At 42.5% G+C, this 12,637-nt stretch overlaps 1 protein-coding gene and 1 non-coding gene across 2 annotated transcripts; both read right to left on the reverse strand.

Moving 5' to 3' along the window:
- Window positions 1-324: 324 nt before the first annotated feature.
- stmn4 (stathmin-like 4) lies at window positions 325-12,145 on the reverse strand. Its single transcript, XM_084953269.1, has 6 exons — window positions 12,019-12,145; window positions 6,198-6,271; window positions 5,881-5,976; window positions 4,088-4,293; window positions 2,945-3,136; window positions 325-1,583 (listed from the first exon to the last, which is right to left on the reverse strand). The coding sequence occupies exons 2-6, from the start codon at window positions 6,208-6,210 to the stop codon at window positions 1,524-1,526; spliced, it is 567 nt and encodes a 188-aa protein (XP_084809395.1). The 5' UTR covers window positions 6,211-6,271; window positions 12,019-12,145; the 3' UTR covers window positions 325-1,523.
- On the reverse strand, window positions 5,229-5,310 carry trnas-gcu (transfer RNA serine (anticodon GCU)). The gene has a single exon. It is a non-coding gene; the product is annotated as a tRNA-Ser (tRNA).
- Window positions 12,146-12,637: the final 492 nt, after the last annotated feature.

The following is a 12,637-nucleotide window of genomic DNA, read 5'->3' on the forward strand; positions in this document are numbered from 1 at the left end:
TTCTACATGACTTGATTCAATTCGATTGAATCTCGTCTCTCCAGAATTTTCTCATCTCATTTTTATTCCGTGACAAAGTCTCGGCACATTTCATCCTAGTTTTTCTACAGATTGCATGCAGTTGCAAACTGATAGCAGACTGAATGTCTTATGGCCATTTTATCACCACCCTGGTGAACCAACGTCGCTTTGCAAGTTGAATACACAGAGTGGCAATCAGTTTGATTGTGCTGTGATATCCCAGCTACCACTGTTTGTCTGTCACGGAAATCAGTGTCAAAAATATCACCATCAAATCTGAAAATTATGAGAAACAAAAGAAAGTTCGAGTTCAGCCAAGCTGCTTTTATTGATCATGCCAAATAGGTACAATCAACCCAGCCTTGAAGATATACAGCAACACACAGTTACAGCAAGTACAAAGCCCATGTACGACTCCCCCGTTACAGCGCAAACATTTGAGACACTTCAATCAAATCAGCATGACCAAACCACTTAAGCACATTTGATCCCCATTTTAATCTTTTAGGTTGGAATTCCTGTGAAAACCATAAACAATCAGAGACACCAAAGCAAGTCGGTCAGATCACAAATCGACCCATCGAAGCCAGAAATACGTCCAAACTGTGAACTGCAGTCAGTCACTGTTTCACCTCCTCGTAATGTGAATGTTTTTACTGTATATGTTCACTGCTCTCCTTGTATGAATACCGTGTGTGCTTTGAGTTGTGCTTAATGAAATAAGAGTGCAATCAGTGCTCTAACTCTAAGAGACTCAAATGCATGTCACTGATCTACGACTACACTACAGCTAAAGTCCCCCCCCCACCCCAGTTATTTGTTTCATATTCATAAAGCATTAGTGAGATTCACAGACAAACCCCAGACGGAGTGAAAGAAACAGTGAGAAGTATGAGCATGTGGACCGAGATCACTTTGTGTTTTCATATTTAAAGCTGGTCCTGTGTATTTAATGAATCCTGGTTTTCAGTGGAGTGGAGTTGGTTATGGCTGAGTGAGGCTCTGAAACAACATCACTGTGTCCAGTTTGAATAAAGCACATCACAGATTTTCAGGTTTTATGAGGTAATGATCATATACTTAGTCTAATTGGAGAGAAACTGTGTCTCTGGCTGTGCCAAACTGGAAGCGTTGCCAAGAAAAAACACAGCTTCACTAAAATCATCTCCTGATGCTGAACACAGAAAACAGGAGCTCTAATTCCTTTTTTTTAACTTAGTCATGATTGGATGGCTGTTCCTCTTTAAAAAACATTAGTGCTGACGTCCCTCCCGCACCCTCCCACGTTCCTCCCGCACCCTCCCACGTTCCTTTAGAAAAAAGAGAAGTTTTAACATCAAGAGTGGCTAAACTTTATACAGCTTGTTCAGAATCATCGCAGCATACATCAAATATGAAAACCAAAATCTGCCCTAGTTGCTGTTGAGTTCTTCTTTTAATGCACTGTTTTTCCCCCTTTTAATTTTTTTTCCTCGCTCTTTCGGTTCCCTCGTGCCATTCGTCTACCGGCAGGCCTCCTCCTTCATCTCCTTGTTCTTCCTCACTTCCTCTGCATGTTTGTCCTGCCAGACACAGAAACACGAGTGCCATTATCATTTAGGAAGATATTTTCATTAATGAAGGAGACGCCGGCGTAAAGGTTTGAACAGCCAAATGAGACCGAGTGGGGAAGAACTGAAAACTTTATTTCATTGCACTAATGTTCATGTTTGCTGATCAGGTTTGTGAGCAGTGCCAAACCAGAAGAGAAAGTTCAGCTGAAGCTTCGCTTCATTTACACTCAAAAAACTCTTTTTTAGCTCTCAGTGTGTGTTTGACATTTTGCTAAATATGTCTCTCATGTCTGTAACTTTGTAGCTGAAACAGTAAAAACATGAACTTGTTGATGTTCACTCTGTGTTGGACTAAAACCAGCAACGTTTCATTAGTGTCACTACAAGTTGCCTGGCAACAAGTTTGGGTTCAGAAATAACACACGAGACAGTAAAGAGTCATTTTCACAGTTTGCGATACACATGGACAAATATCAGTGTAACTTCTTCATTACTGATTTTTACAGGAAATGTAAAGTTTCATCCGAAGCTATTAGCTGGCTGTGAGAAAATATAAAACGGCTGCCCCCTAACTTCAAAGCTTGCATAAATCCTTTTTAGCAAGAGAAAAAGAAGAAAAACTTTCAAAAGTCAAATTTAAAAGACAGTTTGCAATAATGTAGCAAACCTCCCCACAGACACGCTTAACTGTCCAACTACGCTGCACCAAACAGCAGGTTTACAGGCCAGTACAAAAACGGTCCCTGCCATATTAACTCTACGGTGGGTCAGGCTCATCCATCTGGATACAGATCAGGCTTAAGGTTAAGGGCGTGGCTATTTCTGATTGACAGGTGTGCTGATACAGGGAGCGTTTCTACATTATCCCAGGATATCATTAAGACTGGATGAAAAGAGAACCAGCAAAGTTTGTCTCTCCAAAGCTAAACGTGTTCTGTTTGTCTAATCTGAACAGAACAAAGACACATAAACGACATTTTTATACTGCTTTATTTTACTAAAGTCAAAGATGGGCCAGATTGCCTCCATAGTTAAAGCACAAATACATGTGCATATGTAAAACATATGGTTGGCCTGGTGTCGTAAAAGTAACATTAATATGACATTTGTGACAATGCTGTCGAACTACTACATGTCATATGTTAAAATGACAATCAGCACCACAAAAACCTTGCTCAGCATTATCAGCACTGGATTTTTACCTAACCCCCCCCAAACAAAAATAATGGTCCCACGTGGGAGATGAACCCTGGTCTTCTGTGGCTGTCTGCTGTGTGAGAAACCACACAAAGCAATGATTGTTTGAGATCAGTTTGCAGACCTCTCCTCTAACGGTCGGGAGGCTCGGGGCTTAATCGCGGCCACGTTACCTTCTCCTGCAGCCTCTCCAGCATGGCTGCCAGCAGAGCCTCCCTGTTCTCCTTGTTGGCCTCCATCTTCTGCTCCAGCTTCTCCTTGGCGTTCTTGATGAAGTTGTTGTTCTCCTCAAAAGCTTTCTGGATCACCTCGCGCTCATGCTCTCTCTTCTCCGCCAGGTGCTTCAGCAGCTCCGCCTCCTGGCACTGGAGGAAGATGGAGAAGTGAAGGCAGCTGCTCATCCTTTACACAATACTCAGACTGCAGGTGATAAGCAGGGTGTTTGCAGCTTTCACCTATTTCAACAAAGTTCAACTGTCAAACATGTTCTAGTTGAAGGGTGCAGACACAAACTGAAATGTGTGCGGTTGTCAGCACCTGTAATCTTTGTCCTCAGGTGGGCCAAACCTCATAACTAATACATTACATCAGCGGTCCCCAACCCCCGGGCCTTGGACCGGTACCGGTCCGTGAGTCGTTTGGTACCGGGCCGCGAGAGTTGAGGCTCAGGTGTGAAATGTTTGGTTTTCAGGGTTTTTATCGGTTTTCAGTGTTATTTTGTTATCGTTTTTATCGTTAACTCGGTTTTCCTGGGTCTTTTCACGTGTGTTATGAATAAATCTTCTTTTTTCGGTACCGGTACTAGTTTTATTTTGTTGTATTTATCCGCGACACCTTAAAGGCCGGTCCGTGAAAATATTGTCGGGCATAAACCGGTCCGTGGCGCAAAAAAGGTTGGAGACCGCTGCATTAGATCACTGTGAGCCAGTAAATCCAAAGAAATTGGAATTGCCTTGTTTCCAGAGAGCGCTCTTCCATCTCTAACAATCTTTTCACTCTCCTCACCTTTCCCCTGTTTGTCTCTTGCCCTCGCTCCATCATCCTCTCTGATGGATGAATATGAATCATTGTCTTTGTGTCCTCACAGGATTGTCCCTGCTCTTTCATCTGCCTCTTTTCATCTCCCCCAGCTCAGTTCCTTCTTTCTTTCCGTTCACTCCAATATTCCCTCCCACTTCCCCTTCATTCATTTTAAGCCTATTTCCGTCTCTCCGATAAATCACACAAAGAGTGCTAACAGATGTTTAACAATGGCTGAACGAGCCACAAACAGCGGATGTTTTCTGGCGGTTCAGATGACGCGCCCGCTCCCTCACCTTTCGCCTCTCTTCAGCCGCCTCTAACTTCTTCTGGATCTCCTCCAGGGATGGGTCGCGGCGCTGCGGCATGGAGGCATTGAGTTCAGGCAAGCCGTCAAAAGACGGGGGCTTGAGGATGACCTCGAAGGCCTGGCCCGATGCGCGTTTGTTCAGCTCGATAACTTCTACGTCTTTGATGACGCACCAGGCCAGGTCCACTGCATCTGTGTTGGTGGATAGCAGCATTTACTGTCAGAGCTGAATCCATAACCTCATCTTTGTTTATCTTTAACATCGCCATCATGTTATATTTTAAAACATGGAAACACGTTCAGGGAAAAGTACAAGAACAAAAAGATCTTGAGTCTATTCTGTGTACTGGAGGATGGCTGAACGATAGCAGCAGGGTTGTTTTTGCTTCTTTTAAATATATATATATATATATATATATATATATATATATATATATATTTAAATAAACAAACACAAACCCTTCCTCACAGCAGGCAAGCCAGCGTTTTGTTCAGCTCCATGATTCAACTTAAGCTGGACTAATGTGCTGTATCTCGAGGTTAGAGAGACCAGTCGTCTATAAATGAGATCCCTGTAAACAGACCGACTGAACTCACTTTATTTAATAAGAAATGTCAACGTGTGCTTTAAAATCGAATCAAACTAAATGTTTGAGTATTTATACAGTTTCATACATATTAGGGGGTTAATCAGTAATTTTTTGCATTTAAAATCAGTTCGGTCTTTTCACAGATCTTTAATGGTTTGGAAGGCAGTTAAATCATAGCTAGATATTTAGAGTTGGTGCCATAAATAAATAGAGGAATGTGTCTTTATGATTACACAATGAGATGCTGCTATAAACATAAAATCAAATATTCCTGGGACAGAGCCTCGGGGAACTTTATAATAAGGAGGAAAGAGGCCTGGATGCTGAATGATCACTGACTGTGCTCAAAACTCAAACTTTCACATGTTTGTAAAAGTATGACGTGGTCAGCTGCACCAAACACATTTAAAATCAATAAAGAGATTATAAAGGTGCCTTGTGATGTACCAAGAAGTATCCAAGATCTATCGCTTAAATAGCAGCAAACACATTTTATTGTCACTGTGCACACGTACAAAGAGCTGGATGAGAAATCCCCGACGAGGATGGGATTCAAACCCACGCGTGCAGAGCACAGTGGATGAGCAGTCCATCGCCTTGACCACTCGGACACCTCGTCTGACAGCTGGAGTGATACTGAAGCATAAACTTAGGCTGAAATGCAAAATGTAAATGATTTGGAGAGTCTGGTTTACTTTGAGATCGAATGTTTTACTTTAGTCAGAGATCTGGAGGAAGAACACAGAAAGTGTTTCACTCTGTAGAAATGACGCCAAGACCGAAATATAAGTTATATGTTCAGAATTTAGTTCCAGTTTGCAGCCACTCCTGATCTGTTATAACTTTAAAAAGATTCAAATTTAGATAGAGGGAAACAAAACTGCTTCTTGCTCACTTTTAGCTCCAAAGGTGATTATTTAGAAAGACCCAGAATTAGGACAAAAGGATCAGCGTGCGTCAGCACTGACTGTGGGCCTGGGTTTACTGCAGATCTAATAAGACATCTGTGGATGAGATGTTCTTGTGTTGGTCTGTAGTTGCTGAAGAAGTTCCTGGTTTTAGACAGACAGGAAGAGAGGAGCTGAAGTTTGAGGAGCATCAAACTTCAGCCACAGAGACTACTGTCTGTCTTTTATAAGCGACTGTACCCCTAATAAGCACCAGTGCTCGTGTAAAGGAGATTTTTTACCTTCTGCCTTGTAGGTCGGGTTTTCTGCAGTGCGTGGGTTCAGGCATGAGCAGAACAGAGACACCAGGGGGAGCTCTTTGACCTTCTCTTTATAGGCTGAGGACACACACAGAAGATCAAGCTGAATCATGAGCACGCAGTCGAGGACTGACGACGTAAGTCATGCTCGTTATGTCATACCAGCGGACATAATAACGACACGCTGCACGACACAAATACTGCATGTTCATATTTGAACAGATCGGTCGCAGTATAGTGTTTAAAGCAGAGGAGCAGGGCGTGTGAGGTGAACGGGTTTGTGCTGCGACTGCATTTACCTGCCAGAGTCATGGTCTCACTGCAAATGTAACTCTCCAGGGACGCTGAAGATCCTCCTCACTCTGTCAGAGAGCTGTGCAGGGACAGAGACAGAGAGGACTGAATGCAGGAGCATCAAGGGCACAATCTGAGAAGGAAGAAGCTGAGGAGACAACAGCGTGAGCCAAAAGTGTAGAGCAGCCAAGTCATGATTATTGGACTCATGCAAAGCTGTTCTAACAGAATCAGAATAAAAAGATAAAGGCCGAGCGTAATGCAAAAATCCCACCTGAGAATAAACTTTAAATTAAAGCTCACATTATCAAAAACTATTCTGGGTAAAGATCTCTGACCTTCTCAACAACAGTTACCTGACATGTAGAAAAAAAAGACAGTACACACATACTAATTTTTGTTTGTACCTTTTCAGAGTCAGTCGGGTGTTCCTGCACTTTAAATGTTGTTGTTTCACCATTAAAATGGAAAAAAAATAAAGTAAAATGTTCATCAAACAGCAGAATGAAGCTCTGCTGTTTTAGTTCATCTCAGGCTACTAAACTGTTTTGTTTGTTTGTGTGTGTTGAGTAACTTTCCCTCCCTATCAGATAAATGTGAAAACAACCATCTGTGCAGAAAGTCGAACATCCAGCTGAAGAAGCTGCAAGTCAAACATATTTTTCGAGGCGTGGCAGAGAAGCTGCTGCAAACCTTCTACAGACCTTTAAAACACCGCCTTTGCCTAACAAATTCAATAATTCATAATTCAACAATAATTCTGTGTATTTTTCAATGAATTTGGCAACTGAAAAAAAGCCAATTGCACCGAGGCACAAAGGCAGCAGAGTAGAACCACCTGCCATCGTCTCCTCCTCAGATGGTCTCGTCAACACTGAGCTGTTATAAATGTGTCTCTATCAAAACTTCTATCATTTCTTTAACTCTGAACTGCTTCAATGAGCCTGATCGATAATCCAAACAGACACACTTATCTGCCTCATCGGTGCTCTGAAACATTTTGTGTGTGGATAATCTCATCCTTTTAGATTCTGGGAGTGCTCTGCACAGCTTACTGACCCTTCCTCGGTCCACTGCGCACACTAATTACGTTTGCTTAAATCCTGGGAACCAGTATCACTGGCATGAGGACACACACCCAGCTCACTGTGAGGTCGAAAACAATAAAGCAACATTTGAACGTCATGTAACAGGCGTGCTGGGGTCCTTGATAATTGAGACATTTGCTATCTTCAGACCTTTTCCACTGTGTTTTAAAGGTAAGTGACGGAGCTCCCACCAGCCAGTGGACAACGTCGCCGTGGCTACACCCATCTTTTATATCTCTGTGTATGATGTTGTTCCCTTTAGATTTAGTTGAACTCACCATCTTGAAAACCTAGAGGATGGAGCTTTGTGGGATACATTGTAGCCCAAATCATGACCTTTTCTCAACCTTAAACTTGCCCTTACATAATAAAAGAAAAGCAAATAACAAGTGAAGTCTAAATTTAAAGGTGCTCTGTCTTCACACTGAAAGTCAGATGTACTTGGAGTGATGTCTACCCCACATGTGGCCCCATTACAGTCAGTATTCATCAGTCCTGTTAGTTCTTCTCAATTTCTCATTTAAAGAGTGCCTGCTTGTGTCGTTTCTGACATTAGGAACAAACGACTGGCATGTGTCACATTAATGATGTCCGGTCCCACTCTGTTAGTCTCCTAAGGCCTCAGTCACGGGCTTAGAGACTGGTCAGTGACAAATGAGTATGTATTACCTGACTGGTTGCTGAGTGGTTGCTGGAGATTACTGGCAGTCGCCACAGTCACCTGTAGTTCCCTAACAAACCAGCCGCATGTAGTGAAGCTTGACCAAGTGTGATGCTGACTGGAAACCACTTAGTGAGTAGTTGCCAAGGCTTGTAGACAAGTTGCCATTCCCCATGCAAGCTAGGAGTGCAGCCAGAAAGTGAAACTAAGCAGAGTCTTTGATCGAAACTTAAAGTGTGGTGTGACGTAGAGAGCAAGTATATAAATTATTATTATTATTATTATAAATATCTAGGCTTCCGTTTGTGCTTCAGACCTGGGGTTGTGTGTTTTGTGTTCAGGTCTCCATATCCCGGATATGTAAAATAAAGATCATTTTTAAAGTAAAAGGACCACTTTTGAGCCGTGTCTTTTTTGGCCGTAAAGAATTCAAAAGAACCAAATTTAATACAAGCAAACCTGTATACCTGTTGGCAATCTAGCAACTTCCTGCAACCACTCACACCAGTGATGTGTGACTAGGATTTAGCCATTTTTAACAGTGACTGCCAGGAAATTAGTTCAACCAGATGCAACCAGTTGGGGAATACTGATTTTTTTCTAGTGACCAGTGGTTTCCACTCAGTCTTCAACCAGTTTGCTATAAATTAGAATCCCATTTAATATGATGGTGAATTGATATTAAATGATGCTAAACATTGCCAGCACTAGTGCTAGCTGATAACTCCCCGAGCTCCACCTTTTCCAAATGTGATCACATCAGCAAAACCGAGATAACACAAATGCTAAACTCAAAGCTTTAACGTGTTTGTAAACAGCTGAAACTACCTAAATTATTTTATTGTATTTTGGCTTTTTATCTGGATGCACTAACAAGCAGTAAAGGTGCTGGATGTGTTTCAAGCTATGCCAGTTGCCTGTTGAACGTTTACTCAGACAGAAGCAAATGAGCATATTTCCCAAAAAGTGTCTGTCTGTCCGTCTACAAATGAGCCTGTCAGCGAGCCTGAACGTCCGTCTCCACACAGAGACAGAAGTGTCCTAATGAGACAACCTGCATTACCGAGGAAGACAGATAGCTCATTATACTGCAGTGAGCTCAGGCTCACCTGGCCACCCTGACACGGTTCCCTGAGGGACAGACAAGGACAAACACATGATTTTGCACAGCACACACACACTAATCAAGCAGTAAACGAACTGCTTTGCTGCACTCTTGTAATGCACACGCACACAGGACACACACAGCTGCTTCTCATATTATGAAGCCACCCAGGTTGCAGATCAATGCACTGCTTCCTGCAGGAGTAAGAGTGTGTCACTTCGAGTTTGGGAGAGAGACAGAGGGTGGAAACATTTGGGGTGGTGTTGGTGGGAAATTTTGCTGACAGCTACCTTATAGGCTGTTGAGGTTTTTCATTATACGACTGTATGATATTCACTGTATTTGAATCTGTGCTCCTTAATTGGTAGAGTCTTAAACAAACAAAGAAAAAAAGCAAACAAGCCCCCAAACAACAACAGCGAGCACCGATTGCTATCAGAAAATGTACATCCCCCAACTAGTCGGCAGTGTTTCCTGTAAGTCGCTGCTCTGGCTGGTTGAAATCTATTGAAGGTTCGGCACCTTCTTCTTGTCCTGGTGGTTGCTTTGTTTGTTAGCAGTGTGAATGTAGTTTGGCCGTAAACACTTGCTAACTATTAGCTGAGCGGTAGTAAAACGAAAGAATGAGGTGCACTTACTTACTTTCAAGGAAAATGGTCCACGTTTGCAGTTTGTGTCACACTGTTCACGGTTTCACTACAACTCAGAGATTATACAAAACCACCACCTGTGTGGCAGCATGCTAGTGACCAAAGCAATCACATGTACGTTTTTGCCAACCGGTCAAGGAATACACATTTTTTTTCCAGGGATGTTTGGGTCGCAAGGAAAAACGGGGCTCACCGAGAGGTCTCTAGGCCCATGTGACCGGAGCTTTGGCTCAATTTCCCAGCGGCAGCCATCAACCTCCAGCAACCTTTTATCACTCGTCACTGAATACTCATTTTGCCCTCATGACCGATCCAAATGATTCTGGATCAGTCTCATTTGATCCTCCATTGAGACCATTGTCACATGTACAAATCTTTGCCTTGACCGCTTGCAGAGAGTCAGGTAAAAGAACTGATGCTATTCATGTTTTACGCTAAAGATTGAGCTAACAGCCAGGTAGCTTAGCAAGGAGACCTGAGAGTTGACTGACTCAAAAAACTGACAAGTATGAAACTCATTCATAAATTCTTGGTTTTATTGGCTGCTTCAGTAACAATACAGGTAAGTGGGAATTAGCACTGAGCGGAGCCACGCTAGATGTTTCCTTTTGTTTCCGGACATTGTGCTAAGCTAAGCTAGCATTGTCAGCATGAATGATTTGTCATATTTTAGAATATTTAATATTTTTCAGCACTTTAACATTAAAATGACATTCAGTTACTTATTGATTGGCTTTCCAGTAAAAAAAGAAAGATTGTATCCGACTGTGCTATGTGTTTCCTCAGGTCTGAAGAGGTTTTCTTACTGAGAGACTTTAAGCCTCCTGGTAAAAGTAATATTAGGGCACTTTTCTGATCAGACTTAGAGTAACGAACACTGATTTGATAAAATTTAAATAAATGAATTGGTTATTCTAAATTTAATATACAGTGCTTTATGTCTATAGAATGAAGCACAGCACAGTATGAATGCATGGCTGAATGTGGCTTGTAGCTAAAGTGTGTTTACTAACAGCAGTAAACCTCTATATAAATGTGCCACGTACATTTTTATTTCATATTCTTTCTCAGCATCACTAAACCATATTTATTTTGTAGTTTAGCTGCATAGGTCATATATAACCACTTTCTCCTCCAAATCCTTCTCATCTCACTGAATTTGTTGTTTAGGAGATCATTTCTGAGAGTCGATTAAATCTGTATAAAACCTTCTTATCTTATTATCGTCCTATTTCAAAACGTTCTCTGAAATTGATCGGCATGGTCAGCACACGTCTCGCTCGACACAAACACACATATTCTTTCAGCTGTGATTTGTACCTGAGCTGATATTTGCTTTTCTAACAGCAGTCGTCTCATTTCCATTTTTCACAGCACTGAGCTCAAGAAGAACGTTTTTTTGTTTCCATGGGAGCAGAATTTCATGTACTACTTGTAATTGTATTTCTTGTTTCTAATATTATAATATTAATAATAATAACTCTGTACTTGTGTCATCACTTAGCATTCTTCATAGCAAACACCAGGATTGATCAGACTCTCGGAGACAAAACATTCCTCTGACATTGGTTTTGTCTTTACAGATTGTTGTCCGTGAAGGTTCTCAGTCATCCAGGTCATCGTAGCCCTGTGGGAGTGTCCCCCAAGAGGGACAATAGGGCTTAAATCTGGGACTCTCCGCCATTTGACCCTAGAACCGAAGAAGCTTTTCGGACGAGAGGTGAAACGTCTTCAAGCAACTTAAAGAAGTCCAGACGCTTTTCTTTCCGAGCTCCTTAGACTCGACAGATTGTTGTACTGTTATGTTTTTCTGCTCCTACAAAGCTGCTATGCATGTATATTAATCAATTCACTGGGAGATTAAAAGAAACTGCAGACTTAAACCTGATCAACCATCCAAGACAAATCTGAACTTCTGACGGTTCTGAGCACATTTTAAATTCAGACCCTCGCCTGTATGACTCTGCCTTATGCACAAACACATAAAAACACCCTCCATTTTCTCCCCGGTCTCTCTGTCTGCCTCTCCTTCCTTAAATCAGACACAAAGCTGCATTTGGACATATGGAGAATCAATAATAAATGATGTCTCACACTCTACACTTTGACGATACACTCGGTTCTCTCCCTTTCTGTCGCCTATCAGCAGGAACCTTTGCCGCCGCATCATCACTCTGCCTTCCTCACCCTCACCCTGTTCCACCCCACGGACACGCTTGAATACACGCACATGCAGGTACTGAAAGTTAACCTGAAGAACCCAAAGAGGCACGCAGTGCAACACAGATGTGTGCAGCTGTGTGTCTGGCGCTGCAGACTTACCCCCCTCTGTACGGCGTCTTCTCCGCTGCTGATGGTGAACCGGTGACTACGGTTACCCCGTCTGGCTGCAAGGATGCAGGCGCCAGGCAACAGCATCAGCAACAGCATCGATGCTGCCTCCATGACATCACCATGGAGACGCCTCATTGGTCTGAGACGCTGCCAGCATCTGATCCTTTCAGCCAATGGGAGCAGACAGGAAGGATGGTGGGGAGGGACGTCAGCTCTTTGTGTTGTACTGCAGGGTGGGTGGTGGAATCAGTGTTTTAATGTATGGTGCAGGAGTGTGTGTGTGTGTGTGTGTGTGTGTGTGTGTGTGTGTGTGTGTGTGTGTGTGTGTGTGTGTACTGTGCATGAGCGAGAGTTCAGGGAAGTAGTGTGAGAAACTGGGGGAGCTTTGTCTCAGCATGAGGCCCAGATAGGAAGCACGCAGAACTCTAAATTATTTAGATCCTAACTGTAAATACAGGAGCGAGAAGAAAATCTCGAGCACATGCCGTGTATCACACATATTTGTTATGACAAGTATTATTATAACCACAAATACCAGTTCTTCTAAAGAGGAAACTGGGGTAAAGCCTCGTAAATGCTGTTATTTTCCAATGTTTCACTGCTGTAA

This window comes from Perissodus microlepis, chromosome 15 (genome assembly GCF_051167445.1).
Source record: "Perissodus microlepis isolate ML-2025 ecotype Zambia chromosome 15, ASM5116744v1, whole genome shotgun sequence".
Classification (NCBI taxonomy): Eukaryota; Metazoa; Chordata; class Actinopteri; order Cichliformes; family Cichlidae; genus Perissodus; species Perissodus microlepis.